Genomic DNA, 20,466 nt, shown 5'->3' with positions numbered 1-20,466 from the left:
GCAAGGTCCTGGATTCAGTTCCCAGATGGAGCGGTCCGGGTCCTTTCTCTGTGGAGTTTGCATGTTCTCCCCCCTCTGTGTGGGTTTTCTTCAGGTGCTCCGGTTTCCTCCCACAGCTTAAAGACGTGCAAGTGAGGTGAATTGGAGATACTAAATTGTCCATGACTGTGTTCAATATAACCTTGTGAACTGATTAATCTTGTGTAATGAGTAATTACCTGTCCAGTAAATAACATGACATTAAAATCCTAATAAATAAATAAATTATTATATTATAAAAATTATTGACCTGTAAAATAAAATGTATATGTTTAAAAAATAAATAAATAAATAACTATATATATATATATATATATATAGAGAGAGAGAGAGAGAGATTTTAACCACTGACCCACTGTTGGTGGTTCCATGTTTTTCCATTTACAAGGCATATATTGATCAGTTTTTTGTTCACACTCGATATTGTTGTATTTTCTGAGAATAAACCCAGAATACAGTTTTGGGCAGAAAGGTATCTAAATGGAGGAAATTAATGATATAATTTCTATTACACTCTTCCAAAAATTATTAATATAACTACATTCCCACATACAGTGAAATAATGTTCCTACCTCCACATCACACTTACTACATGTATCCGGGTTATTGTCATTAAACTTGTGCAACAGAGAAGGACAATAATATACTCGCATAATCCACTTGTACTGTAACAGTCTGAGTCTAGAATTTATAGAGTGACACTGTGAATCATGACACACCTTTTTCCATTCTTCATCAGCAATATGTACCTTCAGGTCTGTCTGCCAATCTATTTTTTTCTTCTCTGAAGATTCTTTACAGTTATTATTTTAAAAGTTATATTTAAATACAATATCTGACCCTTGCCAGAGGAATGTTCCAGAACAGTTTTTTCAAGTAAAGACAGCGCATGTTTATTATCAGTCTTTATCTGCGAGGCTAGGATATAACCTCTAATTTGTAGATATTGAAAAACAATGTTTTGTAGGAAAATAAAAACTTCAAATGTATAGAGCAAGTTATTTTCATCATATAGATCCACCACTTTACGTAATCCCTTATTCGCCCAAAGCTTAAATCTAGGATCAAAAGCATCTTATTTTAATTGCATGGTGGATTTAGAAAGAATTTAGACCCATTGACTTTTTGCACGCTGAATACTTTTCCCAGAATGTCCTAGAAATGCCCCACTGACTACGGTCAGGGATCTGTGATATTTTCAAGTTGTTTATGGTCTGGGAACCATGTTAGGATACGTGGCACCATGGATTCCATGTATAGGGTGATTTAATTAGACAGTAAAAGTAAATAATTGAAGTTATGTATTATTTTTCCTCATAGGGAATTAAACGAACTAATTGACCCACTAACTGACCTGATAACTCTGTTTTACTATTTTAATACTGTTCTCTTTATTATGTGGCTGTTATTTCCATATGGAACATACATGGTTGTAAGCTTGATTGCTTTGTACCTGATAGTAATGTTTTGTTTTGTTTTTTTTGCTAAAAAATAAACTAATTAAAAGGTGTCCAAAGACTTTTGACCATGCACTGAGCATTATGCGTATGTCTCTTTCCAGGCCGAATGAACAGTAATAAACCTCCGGGCCGATAGGTGACACAAAGCTTGTACGACGACTAGGTCAGTGAACGTGAGTAGTGCGGAGACACAAAGGCTGTATCTAAAAAGTCTCACTGCATCTTGGTGAGTGCACTACATAGTGCCTTAGATAAGAGGTTCCGGCAGGGTACGTAGGGCACACTGTGAGTCAATAGGAAGCCATTTGGGATTCAGGTAAAAGCCAGTTCCGCCAACGCATTCAGATACGAATCCGCTGTAAACTAACGAGAAAGAGAGCACGGTGTGGAGACTGTTGTGCACTCGGTATAACGGTAGTATTATATTTACATTCTTACATAAACCTTGAAATGTGTTTTATTTTAAGTGTATTGTGCAAAAATGGATTATTTAGCTTTAATTATAACACCTCGCTGCACCGTGTGAGACTTTTCTCGCGAGAGCTTCGAGAAGCTAGCTAGCTACCTAGCTGGCTAGTTAGCTAGCTAAGTTAGCAGAATAGCACAAAAGCACGCCTTGGATGAAGTTTTGTTTTAGCTAGGTTACCTAGGTGTATTTTTAATAAGCATTACTTTATAAATGTGCACGAATGTTTAATAAAAGACAAAAATACAGTTTTGAATGAAGTTAAATTGGTTAAGATTTAACGGGTTCACGTTCCATTCATCCACAGCGAATTCAAAATGTCGGAGTTCGACGAATTTGAGAGGCAACTGAGTGAAAACAAACAAGGTAGGTGTTTCGATTCATTATTTACTGGAAATACAATAGTATGGGTTACTAAATATCTACACACTCGAACCGTAAACGCTAAAATATGAGATTTTTATATCCTTTAAGTTAACGGTGTTCCGCACATCACTCATGGACCATTGTGTTCCGCCGAGCTCAGATGGAGCACGCAGTTTTACATTAATTAGGTGAAATCTGCACACCTTTCCTTTACCAGATTATCAGTAACAGTATAAAGTGTTATTCCACACTTAAAGATTTGGAGTAATTAGTATAAAACTAGAACGGTTCAGCTGTATGGAACAGTCGACCCATGTGAGGTGCGAAACATAATGATCTTACTGTATATGTTCAGACCATACAGCTGATTCATCTAGTTCTGATATAGCAGTAAAAATTGGCTCATAAACTTAAACAGATTAAAGAATTTCACTATAGATTACCAAATGTTTTAAAAAGGTTTATATATTCTATTAATAGTAACATACACCGATCAACCATAACATTAAAACCACCTTGTTTCTACACTCACTGTCCATTATATCAGCTCCACTTTCCATATTGAAGCACTTTGTAGTTCTACAATTACTGACTGCAGCCCATCTGTTTCTCTGCATGCTTTGTTAGCCCCCTTTTATGCTGTTCTTCAATGGTCAGGACCCCCACAGAGCAGGTATTATTTGGGTGGTGGGTCATTCTCAACACTGCAGTGATACTGACATGGTGGTGGTGTGTTAGTGTGTGTTGTGCTGGTATGAGTGGATCGGACACAATAGTGCTGATGGGGTTTTTAAACACCTCACTGTCACTGCTGGACTGAGAATGAACCACCAACCAAAAACATCCAGACATCAGTGCCCCATGGGCAGCCTCCTATGACCACTGATGAAGGTCTAGAAGATGACCGACTCAAACAGCAGCGATAGATGAGTGATCATCTCTGACTTTACGTCTACAAGGTGGAACAACTAGGTAGGAGTGTCTAATAGAGTGGACAGTGAGTGGGAGTGAACACGGTATTTAAAAACTCCACCAGCGCTGCTGTGTCTGATCCACCCATACCAGCACAACACACACTAACACACCACCACCATGTCAGTGTCACTGCAGTGCTGAGAATGATCCACCACCTAAATAATACCTGCTCTGTGGGGGTCCTGGCCATTGAAGAACAGGGTGAAAGCAGGCTAAAAAGTATGTAGAGAAACAGATGGACTACAGTCAGTAATTATAGAACTACAAAGTGCTTCTATGGACAGTAAGTGTAGAAACAACTAGGTGGTTTTAATGTTATGGCTGATCAGTGGATTCTATTTTCTTATCTCAAAAGAACCGCAGTATTATTATTTTCAAGCTTTTGCAAAACCAATTTTCTAAAACGTGTTAAGTCGGTAGGTTGGGAGTTTTTTTAATTTTTAGAATATATTAAATAAATTCATTCACAGCGCTGTGAAAAAGGTATTTCTTAGTTTAACTCTTTCGTCTTTGCTCAATTATCACAATGAATTGTTTCTGGTATGTAAAAAAAAAAAAAAAAAAAAAAACTGTAATACTGCACAGACAACCTGAGTAAATTCAAAACATTTTTCCATAAATAAATAAAATGTTTATGTAAAAATATCGTCACTACGATTTAACAGCAGCAGCAGCAGCCAAACACTTTTAGTTACTTGATTTATACTTGAGATATATTTTGAGGCTTTTGAGCATGAACTAGTTTTATATTTAGGTTGGTGCCACAGCATTTTAAAGTAAGAACTTTGATTAGGCCTCTCAAACCTTAAGTAAACTTATTATTCTATATCTTTAAGCTATTTGAGGTGGTATTGTATTTGGTATTGTTGTCTTGTTAGTAGACTTGCATCAATTTTGGCACGACAAGTCCAGAAGCAACAAAGCACCCTTATACACTTATCACTTAACTAGGGCGGCACTATAGCTCGGTGGGTAGCACTGTCACCTCACAGCAGGAAGGTCCTGGGCTCGATTCCCAGGTGGGGCGGTCCGGGTCCTTTCTGTGTGGAATTTGCATGTTCTACCTGTGTCTGCGTGGGTTTCCTCCAGAAGCTCCGGTTTCCTCCCACAGTCCAAAGACATGCAAGTAAGGTGAATTGGAGATACAAAATTGTCCATGACTGTAATATTGAACTTGTGAACTGACGAATCTTGTGTAACCAGTAACTACTGTTTCTGTCATGAATGGAACCAAAGTGTTTAAAACATGACTACAATCCTAATAAATATCTTAGAAGAACCACAAGCTTTTTTTCTTAAACGTGTTATGAAGTCGGTGGGTTGGGAGTATTTTTGAATTTTTTTGAATGAATTTTTAGAATACATTAAATAAATAAGTCATTCACAGTGCTGTGAAAAAGGTATTTTTTCTTTTAACTCTTTTGTCTTTGCACAATTATCACAATGAATTGTTCCTGCTCTTTACCTTTACTTAAATAATGTAATTTAAAAAAAATATATATTAATAATAATAATAATTTTTAAAAAAACTTAACATGTTGAATTTAGGGGTAAAAAAATTTTTATGAGGGGCAGTAGGTTTTAAAGATTTTGAGTTTAGGGGATGTTGAGTTACAAGGTACCACTGTACTTGATTTACATTGTATTTTGCCACAATTTGAATCTTTTGACGATAAACTAGTTTAGATTAGGTCAGAACTTCGACTAGGCCTCTCAAACTTTAAAGAGCCTCACTAATAGACTTATGTTATGTCATTCTTGTTTATTCCCTCTTGTATTTAATGTACAGGGTGGGCCATTTATATGGATACACCTAAATAAAATGGGAATGGTTGGTGATATTAACTTCCTGTTTGTGGCACATTAGTATATGGGAGGGGGGAAACTTTTCAAGATGGGTGGTGACCATGGCGGCCATTTTGAAGTCGGCCATTTTGGATCCAACTTTAGTTTTTTCAATGGGAAGAGGGTCATGTGACACATCAAACTTATTGAGAATTTCACAAGAAAAACAATGGTGTGCTTGGTTTTAACGTAACTTTATTCTTTCATGAGTTATTTACAAGCTTCTGACCACTTATAAAATGTGTTCAAAGTGCTGCCCATTGTGTTGGATTGTCAATGCAACCCTCTTCTCCCACTCTTCACACACTGATAGCAACACCGCAGAAGAAATGCTAGCACAGGCTTCCAGTATCCGTAGTTTCAGGTGCTGCACATCTCGTATCTTCACAGCATAGACAATTGCCTTCAGATGACCCCAAAGATAAAAGTCTAAGGGGGTCAGATCGGGAGACCTTGGGGGCCATTCAACTGGCCCACGACGACCAATCCACTTTCCAGGAAACTGTTCATCTAGGAATGCTCGGACCTGACACCCATAATGTGGTGGTGCACCATCTTGCTGGAAAAACTCAGGGAACGTGCCAGCTTCAGTGCATAAAGAGGGAAACACATCATCATGTAGCAATTTCAAATATCCAGTGGCCTTGAGGTTTCCATTGATGAAGAATGGCCCCACTATCTTTGTACCCCATATACCACACCATACCATCAATTTTTGTGTTCCAACAGTCTTGGAGGGATCTATCCAATGTGGGTCATCCTCGTTGAGATGCTGCAGCAGCTGGAGTTTGTAAGGGTGCCATTTGTGAGTAGCTAATATCCGCCGAAGGGATGTTCGACTGATGCCACTCTCCAGTGACATGCGGCGAGTGCTACGCTGTGGGCTCTTGCTGAATGAAGCTAGGACAGCCACTGATGTTTCTTCATTAGTGACAGTTTTCATGCGTCCACATTTTGGCAAATCCAACACTGAACCAGTTTCACGAAACTTGGCAAGCAGTTTGCTAACTGTAGCATGGGAGATGGGTGGTCTCGTAGGGTGTCTTGCATTGAAATCTGCTGAAATGACCCGGGTACTGCGTTCACCAGACATCAACACAATTTCTATCCGCTCCTCACGTGTTAACCTCTGCGACATGTCAATGGCTGTAAACAAAGAGAAGCTTGTAAATAACTCATGAAAGAATAAAGTTACGTTAAAACCAAGCACACCATTGTTTTTCTTGTGAAATTCTCAATAAGTTTGATGTGTCACATGACCCTCTTCCCATTGAAAAAACTAAAGTTGGATCCAAAATGGCCGACTTCAAAATGGCCGACTTCAAAATGGCCGCCATGGTCACCACCCATCTTGAAAAGTTTCCCCCCTCCCATATACTAATGTGCCACAAACAGGAAGTTAATATCACCAACCATTCCCATTTTATTTAGGTGTATCCATATAAATGGCCCACCCTGTATTTGTGGCATTGTATGCTGTTTGTGATCTTAGCTTCATCACATTGCTAGAAGGGTTTATTTACAATTCTATGAACATAACACTTGTATATTTGGGTTGTATTTGTCTTATACTGAATATAGTTAGAGTATCTGAAACCCTAGTGTGTAGTTAGTATAGTAATATAGTATCAAGTTTGTCATATGCAGGAATAAATGAAATCTGGAAGGAGGCAAGTACTTACATAACTTTCAGAGCACTGTGTAGGATAAACCTTTTGCTATCATTGCATCATTTGCAGTAATTACACTGTTGGAAAGGACTGAACGGTCATCTACAGTACTTTCGTGTTTGTCAGCTATATGCAAAGATAAAGGTCCTACATGTTCGGTTCTGCATACAGCATAATATAGTTGTATTTATTTATTAAAAGAAACTGAATTCCTGCATAAGGCATAAAATAGTTTTCCTGTATGATTTTAGTGTGCTCTCTGAGGGATTTTTAGTGTGTTTTGGGAAGATCTCCAAATGGAAACAATGGTGAATATCAGCTCTTACTGTACACAGAAATTAATAGAATAACTTAATAGCTCTTCTGGTTTTTCTCCCAATTTTGTCGTAGCCAGTTACCCAGTTGTATTAAATTGTTGATTTGCTAGCTCAGCAACATTGAATCATGTATTTGGGTCAGTGGTGCCATTGGTCAGATTGGGAAACACCTTGTTGCTGCAACAGCTGCTCCTTGAGGCACAAGTATTGGTTAAATACAGAGAGCACAGCATGTTTCTTTGTACGTTTTAGGCTCTCCTCCGGAGCTGCTGTTAGTCTGTGGCTGAGCTCTATGGCCCCTTTTTGGGTCAGGACCGGTTTAGTTCATGCACTTTAGGTCTGAAAACAATAGGTAATAGAAAATGGGAATCTGTTTTACTCAGGTTGTCTTTGAATTATATGAAGTGTGGTTAAAATCTAAAGAGTGGTGACTGTGCAAAAAGTAGAAGTAGTTAAAAAGGGGGCAAATATATTTTCACAGCACTGTATATGGATTTAAGTTTAGAAAAAAGCTCAACAACGGTTCAGATGACACCTTTGTTTCCATCCACAATTTTCATAGTTTTTACATATAGAACGATAGAAGAACTGAAAAAGGTGAACAAGTGGTTTTAGGCACATGCCAGAAGAAAGCTTAAATTTTTACCTTGTGAATGGAATCATTCACCTAGATGCTTTTTCTTAATGTTGCGAGCCAACGGCAGCTCTGACCTATTTGTCATCATTCACCTGCCAAACATGGTTATAGCGCAGGTCAGCAAAGCTGATAAACAAAGCCTGTGCAGGCTGTCACGCAGTGTATAAGGTTACAGACAGACACCTATAGGAGGCTCATAGACGGCATGCACACTCCATGGTAAGTGGAGCTGATAAAATGGACAGTGAGTGTAGAAACAAGGTGGTTTTAATGTTATGGCTGATCAGTGTATTATGGTATATGTTTATACAGGATGTATAAACATATACCATAATACACTGATCAGCCATAACATTAAAACCACCTTCTTGTTTCTACACTCACTGTCCATTTTATCAGCTCCACTTACCATATAGAAGCACTTTGTAGTTCTACAATTACTGACTGTAGTCGATCTATTTCTCTACATACTTTTTTAACCTGCTTTCACCCTGTTCTTCAATGGTCAGGACCCCCACAGGACCACCACAAAGCAGGTCCACAAAGCAGGTATTATTTAGGTGGTGGATCATTCTCAGCACTGCAGTGACACTGACATGGTGGTGGTGTGTTAGTGTGTTGTGCTGGTATGAGTGGATCAGACACAGCAGCACTGCTGGAGTTTTTAAATACCGTGTCCACTCACTGTCCACTCTATTAGACACTCCTACCCAGTTGGTCCACCTTGTAGATGTACAGTCTGAGACGATCACTCATCTGTTGCTGCTGCTTGAGTTGGTCATCTTCTAGACCTTCATAGTGGTCACACAGGACGCTGCCCATGGGGCGCTGTTGGCTGGATGTTTTTGTTTGGTGGACTATTCTCAGTCCAGCAGTGACGGTGAGGTGTTTAAAAACTCCAGCAGCGCTGCTGTGTCTGATCCACTCCTACCAGCACAACACACACTAACACACCACCACCATGTCAGTGTCACTGCAGTGCTGAGAATGATCCACCGCCTAAATAATACCTGCTCTGTGGGGGTCCTGACCATTGAAGAACAGCATGAAAGGGGGCTAACAAAGCATGCAGAGAAACAGATGGACTACCGTCAGTAATTGTAGAACTACAAAGTGCTCCTGTATGGTAAGTGGAGCTGATAAAATTTACAGTGAGTGTAGAAACAAGAGGTGGTTTTAATGTTATGGCTGATCGGTGTATGTCACTGTGCATTGAAACATTTTTCCCCCAAGTATTCTGCCAACTTTCACCATGATATATGACATGACTTTCTTTGTGCATTTGGTCAACAATAGGGCATTCCTAGTCAGCCTTTGGAGCATTGTATTGTGTTAATCACCAGTTCACCAGTTCTTTTAGGTCAATGCAAGCAAACCTGAGCCTGCTGTTGTGTGGCGTAGAGTAAGAAAAGTGAATCATTGCACAGTCTGATTTTAATCACTCTCATTTTCTTTCAACACAGGTGACGGTGTTAACGGCCATGGTGGGTATCGATTTGGAGTGCTTCCTCATACTATTCTTAACATACACAACTTTACTTTTTTCCTTTCTCAGATATGTTTTTTTAGTCTTCTCATGTATGAACAAAACGCCCTTAAAAGTATTTCCTGCACGATTTCACCTTTTGCACTCTCACACACAATGATTTTAACCTTTCCTATTTTAGTACTCAGGTAGGTCCTAAAATCTCTCATTTTCTGCTGCTGCAGTTACTGGCCCTTCTCTCCTCCACAGAATTTCATTTCCTGTCTTTAGGCTCCTTCAGCTATGTAAATATATTTCTCTTCTCTTTCAATGTTCAGTCTCACTTACGTTTGCCTCTTTTAGAGCGGGATAAAGAGAACAGGCACCGGCGGCGGAGCGGATCGCGTAGCCGCAGCCGGGAAAGAAAGAGGAGGAGCAGGGAGAGGAGAAGCCGGGAGCGACGCAGCAGCAGCAAAGATCGCAGACCTAGACGCAGGTAAGAGAGTAACCAGTCTGTGATCTGGTATTTACACTATTGTAAAAGGATTGATAACATATTGGTCATTTATTTAATTCATTTTTATTTATTTTTGAAGTGATTGCTGTAAAGTCTAATTCTATCAATACCAAATAGTGCACAGCACATCAAGCTTGTTATGGTATATAACAGCTTTACATGAATTACTGGTATATACTAATACTGTGGTGAATTTGAAAACTGACTAGGGATGCAAATTTTGCTCACTACTTTAAATCAGAATCAGATTTATTGGCCAAGTATGTGGATACACACAAGGAATTTGGTTTCGGCTGATGGTATCTCTCTAGTATAAATCCAGTATACAAGCAATGTACGAGTTGCAGACAATGCACAAGAACATTAAACACAAAAATATACAACTATAAGACTATATACAACACTTTAAAATATCACTGCACTTTGTACCACACTGAACTCTGTACTTTTTACAAGTGTACCATCTCGACTATATCAGTATTTTGCAAATTTGCACATGGCACTATTGCACTGTTTACACCAGCACAATAATAATGTATATACTGTATATACTTGCTATACTTATATACTTCACTTTATTTATTCTCATTCATTACCCATTTATGTAGCCACTTTAGTCACCTTCATTACTCTGTAAATACATATTAGTCAATTCACTGTACAATCATCATCATCTGTTTAATAGTCTTAATATTTTTATATGTCTCCTCATTTCACTTATCTGGTCACTTCTGCACTTTAATACTGTGTATTATATGTATATAATCTCTATCTTGCACTTCTGGTTAGATGCTACTGCATTTCGTTGGCTTTGTACTTGTTTACTCTGCACAATGACAATAAAGTTGAATCTAATCTAATCTAATATACAGGCAATATATGGAAAATGTATGGACATGTGCATGTATGCATGTATGCATGTATGCAGTATTCAGTGACCTATGTATGTACATATAAGCAGAGGTACACAATATATGGTAACATACCGATGACTATATACAGTAATATACAGATAATAGTAAGCTAGCAGTGTGTGGAATATTTAAAAATAACAGTAACGTGCACAGCATAGAGGATGAGTTCTACAATATTTGGCCAATTAAACAGATAACTGTCATTAATCGACTGTTAATCGATAAGCTTATAGGGTCCCATTAAAAAATAAACCACATCAGAGTTTCATATCAACAAGTGATGTTAATGGTTAATCGAGTCATTGTTTGATTAATGCTGTCGGTTAAAAAAGGTCATTTGAACTAATTTCCAGAAGGTGAAGTTTGACTGTGAGAGATTAAACTGCCAATTTGAGCTTTAACCTTAGCCACCGTCAGTACATATGTGCCAGCTTCGAATGATGTGGATATTTTGCATCGTTCCACTATAAAGGTTGAATTTGTAATGATGAACTTGTTCTGCGCATGGTGTTTGTTTCCATCCTGCTGTTTTACACCACTAAAAGTATAACGACTGTATGATGTTAAGTCAGTAATGTATTAATCATTAAAAACTAAATGCTGAACCACATTAAATGTTAAATTAAGTGCAGATTAACAAAGTACTCAAGAGGTTAATATGTTTCTGTAAACAGCATTCTGTTCAATTTTACAATGAACAGACTAGGGATGTAACGATGCACAACAAGACGGTTAAAAATCGATTCACGTGTAACGATTCAAATTGGTTTACATGTATAATGAATCGATATTCACTTTAAACAGCAGAGGGCACTGGCGCTATTCACCTCGCCTGGTTGACGGCACTACAGGGTTGCCAGGTTCGGAGTTTTCCAGCCAAATTTATTTATGTGAGGATACTTTATTTAGTTGTATTATTCATTTATTTATTTAATGTGGGATTTATTTCATTTCAGTTTCTTTTTTTTACACAAAAAGGGAAATGTGTAGCATTGTTTTGCATAGCTTGTACCTACTTCAAAAATAATCTTCATTATTTAGATAATAAAAGATGCGCACAAATACAGTATTTAATTAAATTTTTTTAAAGAGAAATAATAAAAGGAAACTCATTTGTCTTCAATTTCATTTTGTTTAAAAAATCTGAAAAAAATCGTCTTGTGAACCCAGTATCGTGAATCACATCGCATCGTGGGTAGAGTGTATCGTTACATCCCTGGGACAGACTATTGATTACATGCAATGTTGAGTCCATAAGCAGCATTTCTTTTTCTTATTTTCTGTTTTCCCCCTGCAGAATTCTGTTCTTTAGTGTGTTAAAGCTTCTTACTTTACTGGCTCACTATTTAAAAGTATTGTTTTGTTCGGCCTACACTTCAGGACCTAGTTTGCTTGGTTAAAATGACTCTAAACATCTTTAAAAGATAATCCAGCAGCAGATGCTTATGCGACCATAACTCACAAGTTGTTATAATGTTTAACATTTACAACCAAACATGTTTCCCATCTTTGGTCTTATTCTTTTAATTCAAATGCTTCTTTTTTTTTTAGTCGCTCACCACCACCTAGGGAGAGGAAGAAGAAAATCAAAAAGTACTGGGATGTTCCTCCTCCAGGCTTTGAGCACATTACACCCATGCAGTACAAGGCCATGCAGGGTGAGTAAAACACCAAGGAAATATTCCCTCTCCAATAGGTTCATATTTTCTTACCACTATTCAATGTAAACTCTACGCTGAAGTTAGAAATTATATATACAAAAATTAAAACATTGTGGTGTTTATTAGTGCTGCATTTATTTGTTTCTGGTATGATTATTAAAATATGATTATACTGTTACTATCCTGTGAACTGAGCAGTGTTTTTGTGCTGTTTTGATTAACATTCTGTCTCTGAATGTGTCAGCCGCTGGTCAGATTCCTGCCACAGCCCTGTTGCCCACTATGACTCCAGAGGGACTGACTGTTACACCTACTCCGGTGCCAGTAGTGGGAAGCCAGATGACCCGTCAGGCTAGAAGACTGTACGTGGGCAACATCCCATTTGGCATCACAGAGGTGAGTGGAGGCTCTCAAACCACTACATACTGTTAGCCCATTTTTGTATGTGTGTGTGTGTGTATATACACACACACACACACACACACACACACACACACACACACAAGTATTGGGACACAGGTATATAAAATCAAGCATCTAGCCATGTAGTCAGCCCTGATTGGGACATTCTACAGTTCACTGAATTTGAGTGTGCTGCTGTAATAGGATGCCACCATTGATGCTAAACATAATTCACATTCTATATTTATGTAATATGTTTTTAATTTATTTATTTTTGCTTTTCATCTTTAGGAATCCATGATGGACTTCTTCAATGCACAAATGAGACTCGGAGGTCTTATTCAGGCTCCGGGAAACCCAGTCCTTGCTGTGCAGATCAACCAGGATAAGAACTTTGCTTTTCTTGAGGTAAAATTTCCTTCCTGCCATCTTTATTAGTCAGTAAAATTATTATATTTAATTTTGCATGAGCTTGGCATCAGCTCTAAGGTACTAAAGCCCAACTTTTTTTTTCATTAATGTAAAGGTTAATATCAGAGGTTTATATCTTTTATATTGGAAAGGAGGCACTTGGAGTCTATAAAGTAGAATAGAAGACTGATCTTGCTCATTTCTTTTCTTTCTACCATCCTCTAGTTGCGCTCAGTGGATGAGACTACACAGGCCATGGCTTTTGATGGCATCATATTCCAGGGCCAGAGTTTGAAGATCCGCCGGCCACATGATTACCAGCCTTTGCCAGGCATGAGCGAGAACCCCAGCGTGTATGTTCCAGGTAGGTCTACTGAACGAAATACATCAACGTTCAGTACTGTCGACTGACCGTGTTTACAAACTGTCCTGTTCCTGTTAACAAACAAACCTTGTGTATATGTAAGCACTTGCAAACAACTTAATACAAATAATACACTGCCAATGGTATAATTAGTGAAGTCAGGGTCTATGGGACTTAACTTTGGACACGGAGAACATTTTGTCGAATTGCACAGTTAACCCTTTATAGCCTCTTTTCCAGGTGTGGTGTCTACTGTAGTCCCGGACTCTGCTCACAAGCTTTTCATCGGAGGCTTGCCCAACTATCTCAGTGATGATCAGGTCTGTTTGTACTCATTTTATTTGTGGTAACCCTAATTAACTGATAAAACCCATAAACAGTTATTTAGAATGAGAAAGTTGACCTCCTTTTTACCACTGTGTTTTAGGTTAAGGAACTACTGACATCCTTTGGCCCCTTGAAAGCATTCAACCTTGTGAAAGACAGTGCTACAGGCCTCTCCAAGGGCTATGCTTTCTGTGAATATGTTGATGTCAATCTCAACGATCAGGTGTGTGTGAATACATGTATGTTTTGTGACACAGAATGCATTGTTTGGAAGAAGTAAAATGGTGTAGCAATAATCAAGTTTGCTGCATATCCCTTTACTCTATAAAATGTATGTTTTGTGTGTGTGTGAACACCAGGCTATTGCAGGACTGAATGGCATGCAGTTAGGAGATAAGAAGCTCCTGGTTCAGAGAGCAAGTGTTGGAGCCAAGAATGCCACTATGGTAAGAAAACACTTGATTTTTGTTATATATGTAGTTATTATTACTTCTACCAAGCTTTCTTCCTATCTTTAGAACACGCTAGCACACCAGAGCTGGGATTTCGAACACATCGTATCGTATCGAATCTCAGCTCTGCCATCCAGCTGGGCTGGGCGGCTATATGAACAACGTTTGGCTGTTGTTCATACAGGGTTAGGGAGCCGGAGAGGGACCTCATAACTGATGCAATTACGACCTCTGCTGGCTGGTTGATGGTGTCTGAACAGAGTCGAGGAATAACGCATTGGTCAGGGTGTGGCTATTGGTGCACAGGGCTGATTCGCGCATGAACTCGGCTGGTGCAGGTGAAAAAATGCAGTTGGCTACTGTACACGTATCGGAGAGGCGTGTGTCAGTTCGCTCTCCTCAATCGGGGGTGGGGGTCGGCACCAGTAGAGAGGAAGCATAATGCAACCTGGGAGAAAAACACCAAACATCCATTATGATAAAGCACATCCTGATAGGATGCCCCAAATACACAAGAGAGAGACAACAAGTCCACATGCCTGAAACCATTAAAGAAATGCTTACACAAGAACAGGTTTAACCCAGGTCACGGCCATAAAGATGAAAATATAACATTGACCCGTAATATGAAGACAAGATACAGTATGCAGACTCAAACATAATACGGATCATGCCGTGAAATGACACAAATATGTGTTAAACATGGCATTAAAATCCAAACAAACGAATCGCTTGCATAAAGTGTGTTTAGATGAAATAAGCAACATGATGCATATTGTGTTCATCAGTTTGATTATAAATCCATGACTCGTGTTAAAATGCTCTTCAATTTGAGCCACAGTGACCTTTCTGTTGGTCCATACCAAACACCATAGGCTTCATGTCCTCGGTCATTAATTAGTCTTTGCGGTTTGTGTTCTGTCCTCACAGCTGCCTTTTAAGCACCCTTTGCATTTCCAGAGATACTTAATTCAGACTCGGGCCTTGTCAGTCACATAGATCTTAACGGCTGCCCATTTCACTTTACACTCCTGACCATTACATGCACAGTTGTTATACTTGCAAAATAGCCATTCCTATTGTTCTACCATGTGTTACAGAGTAATCGAACAGGACAAGTGCTAGACTCTAAAGAGAACTAAGTGGTGTCGTGATAGTGCAGCCCTGTCAGAAATAGAACTAATGGGTATAACTAAGCCCCTGTCTAATTCACAACTGTGAAAATCGCTTCACGGACCGTAAAATGAGCCGTTTTCTGTGTAATATGCAATTTGCTGGAAAAAGTTTGTGTTTACCAGTGTAACGTTTTATATTTGCTTAGCATTTAAGTGCCTCAAGTTTTCTGGTTAATTTGCACTATGAGGTGGTCCTAGAAATCTCATGAATTTAGTAACACCCTAAGTATAACCCATCTATGGTGACTTTAGAATCATGCCACTATTATGGAATCATGATCTATTATGTGCCCAATCGCCGGCCGCATCTTTTCACTCAGAGAAAGCACTGCATTATGTTTGGAGAGACTCGCTAAGCTGCTAGACTCGGCCTGTCAATAGTGCAGCTGAGATTTAATCTTGGATCTCAGCAATAGTGGGCTAGCACATGAGATCGGCATACTACCCGCGCTCAAATGGTCATTTCTGAGTTGTGGTTAAGTGATTAGGTTTATCGTGTCAGGTGTCTTATCCTGTATCTTGTACAATATTATAATATTACAATACTTTACAGTGCATTATGAGTACATCCCCAATATGCTATTTTATTTTGCTTCTATAAGTCGTTTTTGTCTGTTTTTTAACATAGGCAAGCATAAACGAGACACCAGTGACACTGCAGGTACCAGGCCTGATGAACAGCTCTATGAATCAGATGGGTGGAATCCCCACCGAGGTGCTGTGCCTGATGAACATGGTATCTCCAGAAGAGCTGCTGGATGATGACGAGTATGAGGAAATTGTGGAGGATGTCAGAGAAGAGTGTTCCAAATATGGTCAGGTTAAGAGCATCGAGATCCCACGACCTGTCGATGGCCTTGAGATCCCTGGAACTGGCAAGGTAAAGAACCAGTTACACATCTCATCACATAAACACCTGTGGAAGTATAGTTAAATTAACATTTTTTTCCCCCACAAACAGTTAAGCATGTTATCAGCCAGTTTCACAATATTTAAGAAAAAGTAATAGCTCCTATAAGGGTTGTGCATTTAAATTGTTTTAACTACAAAATGACTGAAGTTGTTTTAGGTTTGACACCAGTAGGTATAATACCTTATTACAGCTCTAATTATGCATTAACTGTTAAATGGCCAATTGTGGAATGATAGAAGATATAACTAGTCCTGTTTCTTTTGACAAGTTGTGGATTATGGCTAAATTGTAGTGGTATTATAGTATTACCACTAATGCCTATAGTCTTGATTAGTTTGGTCAACTGATGATTTGTATTGGGAAATCATCATGCATGCATATACACCTACTAGGCATAAGATTATGACCACGGACAGGTGAAGTGAATAACACCGATTATCTCATCATCACGGCACCTGTTAGTAGGTGGGATATATTAGGCAGCAAGTGAACATTTTATCCTCAAAGTTGATGTGTTAGAAGCAGGAAAAATGAACAAGCGTGAGGATTTGAGGAGTTTGACAAGGGCCAAATTGTGATGGCTAGACGACTGGGTCAGAGCATCTCCAAAACTGCAGCTCTTGTGGGGTGTTCCCGGGGTGCATTGGTCAGTATCTATCAAAAGTGGTCCAAGGAAGGAACAGTGGTAAACCGGAGACAGGGCCATGGGTGGTCAAGGCTTATTGATGCACGTGGGGAGCGATCCAACAGACGAGCTACTGTAGCTCAAATTGCTGAAGAAGTCTCTTCATGTAATATACATTAATGCTGGTTCTGATAGAAAGGTGTCAATACACAGTGCATCACAGTTTGTTGCATATGGGGGCAACAAAAGGGGGACCAACACAATATTAGGAAGGTGGTCATAATGTTATTCCTGATCGGTGTATGTTTGGTACAGTTGGAATAGAAAATAGTAGGTATAGAAAATTGAGCAAAAAAATTATGTCGTCTTATTATTATTATTATTTATTCTCATAGTGTTTCACTATGTATATTACATGAAGAGACTGTCCTTTATTATTTAGGCAACAAAATAACCTCTTGCGGAAGGTGTTATGTTTACAAAACCTGCATGTCACTTTAGCCACGTTTCTCTCTCTCTGCTTTCTACAGATCTTTGTGGAATTCACATCATTATATGACTCCCAGAAGGCCATGCAGTCTTTAACCGGCAGGAAGTTTGCCAACAGAGTGGTGGTCACCAAATACTGCGACCCCGATGCCTACCACCGCCGTGACTTCGGCTAGACCTGAGGTAGAAGAGGGAGCGGAGCGAGACAAACCGGATCTTAGGCTGTATGAGGAGAGGAGTAAGAATTAAATGGCAAAAGAGGGCGCATTTTTGTATTCAAGTGCAAGGTGGCATTTCATGTTTTTAAAGGGGTTGTGTTAACAGCAGAGCATCACAAACAGCTATTACTTCAGTTGATTTTGTTTTCCTTTTTTAATTATTGTATATGAATTGAAAATGTTAGCTGGGGAAAAGATGATTGATGGTCCCAAAACCAGGGAATTTTGACAACGGCAGGAGTTTTGGGGGGAGGGCGGGAATGTCGCTTTCTCCTCACTCGCAAATGAGAGAAAAGAAGTTGTTTTGTTCCTTGATCCCTCTTCAGTCACTATTTACTCTGTTCACATGTTATGTACATTTGATTCTGATTCTCGTTTTTACAGCCGTTAATATCCTTAGACTCCTTAATTTGGATTAAACTGTGTGTTAGTTATTACTCATCTCTGTCTGTTTCCAGTATACATCACTGCCTATGATACTGGTCATGTAACTTAGTCTAGCATGGCACCTTTGTGTCTCTGTATGTGTGATCTTGAATATAATAACCCTCTTTTGATAATAAACTTAGTGACAATTTGAAAGTATGGACATTACTGCTGCGCATCCTTTCAGTCCTCTTCATGCTTATTTGAGTATTTTACTAATTCATTTTAGATAAAAAATTATTTGGCTGTCATTTTGTGCTCAACAGCTGTTCTTGCTAAGATTTGTGAGGGGGTTTGTGTTTTTTTTTTTTAGTTTTTTTTTTTTTACATTCTCTGTAATTCACTTGATTTAAAAAAATGGGCCATGATAAAAATAAAGAAATAAATAGTAGCATCTGCTTGAAACCATTGCATAGCATTTTAAGTAAATAGTTTACAGGATTGGTTTAATGGGGGACATCTGTTTCTTTACATGCTCTGTTAGCCCCAGGACCACTACAAAGCAGATATTATTTAGGTGGTGGCTCATTCTCAGCACTGCAGTGACGATGACCTGGTGGTGTTGTGCTGGTATGAGTGGATCAGACACAGCAGCGCTGCTGGAGTTTTTAAATACCGTGTCCACTCACTGTTCACTCTATAAGACACTCCTACCTAGTTGATCCACCTCGTAGATGTAAAGTCAGAGACGATCGCTCATCTATTGCTGCTGTTTGAGTTGGTCATCTTTGAGATCTTCATCAGTGGTCACAGTACGCTGCCCACGGGGTGCTGTTGGCTGGATATTTTTGGTTGGTGGATTATTCTCAGTCCAGCAGTGACAGTGAGGTGTTTAAAAACTCCAGCAGCGCTGCTGTGTCATCCACTCATACCAGCCCAACACACACTAACACACCACCACCATGTCAGTGTCACTGCAGTGCTGAGAATCATCCACCACCCAAATGATACCTACTCTGTGGGGTCCTGACTATTAAAGAACAGCATGAATGGGGGCTGACAAAGCATGAGGAGAAACAGCAACAAAAGACCACATCAGGTTCCACTCCTTTAAGCCATGATATGAGACACTACAGCCACACTGCCTAGGTTAGGTGATCCCTCCAAAATCAGCAAGTTGCAGAAGTCAGTGTCTCTGACCATACATCAACACTATGTTCAAGACGTTACACCTTTTTGTGGGAGAGTTGCCAAAGGGTAAGAACAGCAAATCCTTGTTTGCTAGGACTGGTGAGACTAAAATCTTTTCACTTAAAATTTACACCATGTGATTTAAAACTAGCAAGCCACAGCTAAATGTTCATTGTAATGTTATGGAAGCATCAATTGCTGAAAATCCAGTAAGGCATTCTTGTTCCCCTTTGTCCAGAAGTTTAAATTGCAAAGAAGTCCTTTAAACAGAACAATGACCCAAATAAAAAAAATGATCTTATTACCATCAAACATCATTGTTGAGATGTAATCATGTGTCTGCTCAGAAGACGAGCATCGTCTATGGGAATTTGTTAACCATTTAGTCAAATGAGGCCGCTTGGGTGGTGCAGCATCGTACATCGTATCGAATATCAGCTCTGCCTGCCGGCTGAGGCTGAGCGGTCACATGAACAACGATTGGCCTGTTGTTCAGATGGGCGGGAATAAGCCGGATGGGGCCTCTCTCTCTCATGACTGGTGCAATTACGACCTCTGCTGGTCGATTGGTGGCGCCTGCACAGAGATGAGAAAAGAGTGCTTTCAGGGAATGTCTCCGTACACAACGCTGAGCTGCACTGCATTCGTCAAAGTGTAGGTGATGAGATGCATACGGCATGCTGCCCACGTGTCGGAGGGGGCGTGGGTTAGCTTCGTTCTCCTCAATCAGAGCAGGGATAGGCATTGGTGGAGAGGAAGCATGATGCAATCGGGCAATTGGACGCGCTAAAAAGGGAGAAAATGCATTAAAAAAATATTTTAAAAAAGAACCACTGGTAGAGAGTGACTGAATTTTGTTATACCTTTTATTCTTCATTTTTACATGGTATGTTTGATTTTACAAGATTAAAATGGCTAGATTTGTTTTCAGAACTGTTTTATGTCACTATGTTATTTCTGAGTAAGTAAGCATCCCCTGTATCTTTAAGTACTTCAGTCCATTACCATCCTTTGAACTGTTACGCCCAATGTTGATTACTCCACTGAATGTTATGGACTACTGAGTATTATGAAAAATTGTGTTTTCATATAGCATTGCTTACTCAGTGGGTAGAACTGTTGCCTCACAGCAAGAAGGACCTGGGTTCAATCCCCAGGTGGAGCGGTCTGGGTCCTTTCTGTGTGGAGTTTGCATGTTCTC

The 20,466-nt window shown here is 39.3% G+C and overlaps 1 protein-coding gene across 5 annotated transcripts; it reads left to right on the top strand.

The window, feature by feature from the left end:
• The first annotated feature begins 1,801 nt into the window (after positions 1 to 1,801).
• On the top strand, positions 1,802 to 18,293 carry u2af2b (U2 small nuclear RNA auxiliary factor 2b). Of its 5 annotated transcripts, none has more exons than XM_063010943.1 (13): positions 1,802 to 1,905; positions 2,273 to 2,331; positions 9,239 to 9,259; positions 9,604 to 9,736; positions 12,223 to 12,329; positions 12,577 to 12,728; positions 13,026 to 13,142; positions 13,371 to 13,509; positions 13,738 to 13,829; positions 13,937 to 14,059; positions 14,196 to 14,282; positions 16,092 to 16,343; positions 17,532 to 18,293. In XM_063010943.1, the coding sequence occupies exons 2-13, from the start codon at positions 2,283 to 2,285 to the stop codon at positions 17,664 to 17,666; spliced, it is 1,407 nt and encodes a 468-aa protein (XP_062867013.1). In that variant the 5' UTR covers positions 1,802 to 1,905; positions 2,273 to 2,282; the 3' UTR covers positions 17,667 to 18,293. The 5 variants fall into 5 exon arrangements, with proteins under 5 accessions (XP_062867013.1, XP_062867014.1, XP_062867012.1 ...); XM_063010944.1 differs by having other exon boundaries at positions 1,813 to 1,913; positions 13,750 to 13,829; XM_063010942.1 differs by having other exon boundaries at positions 1,813 to 1,913.
• Positions 18,294 to 20,466: the final 2,173 nt, after the last annotated feature.

This window comes from Trichomycterus rosablanca, chromosome 2 (assembly GCF_030014385.1).
Source record: "Trichomycterus rosablanca isolate fTriRos1 chromosome 2, fTriRos1.hap1, whole genome shotgun sequence".
NCBI classification, from domain to species: domain Eukaryota; kingdom Metazoa; phylum Chordata; class Actinopteri; order Siluriformes; family Trichomycteridae; genus Trichomycterus; species Trichomycterus rosablanca.
This window is presented reverse-complemented; position numbering and strand designations above follow the sequence as displayed.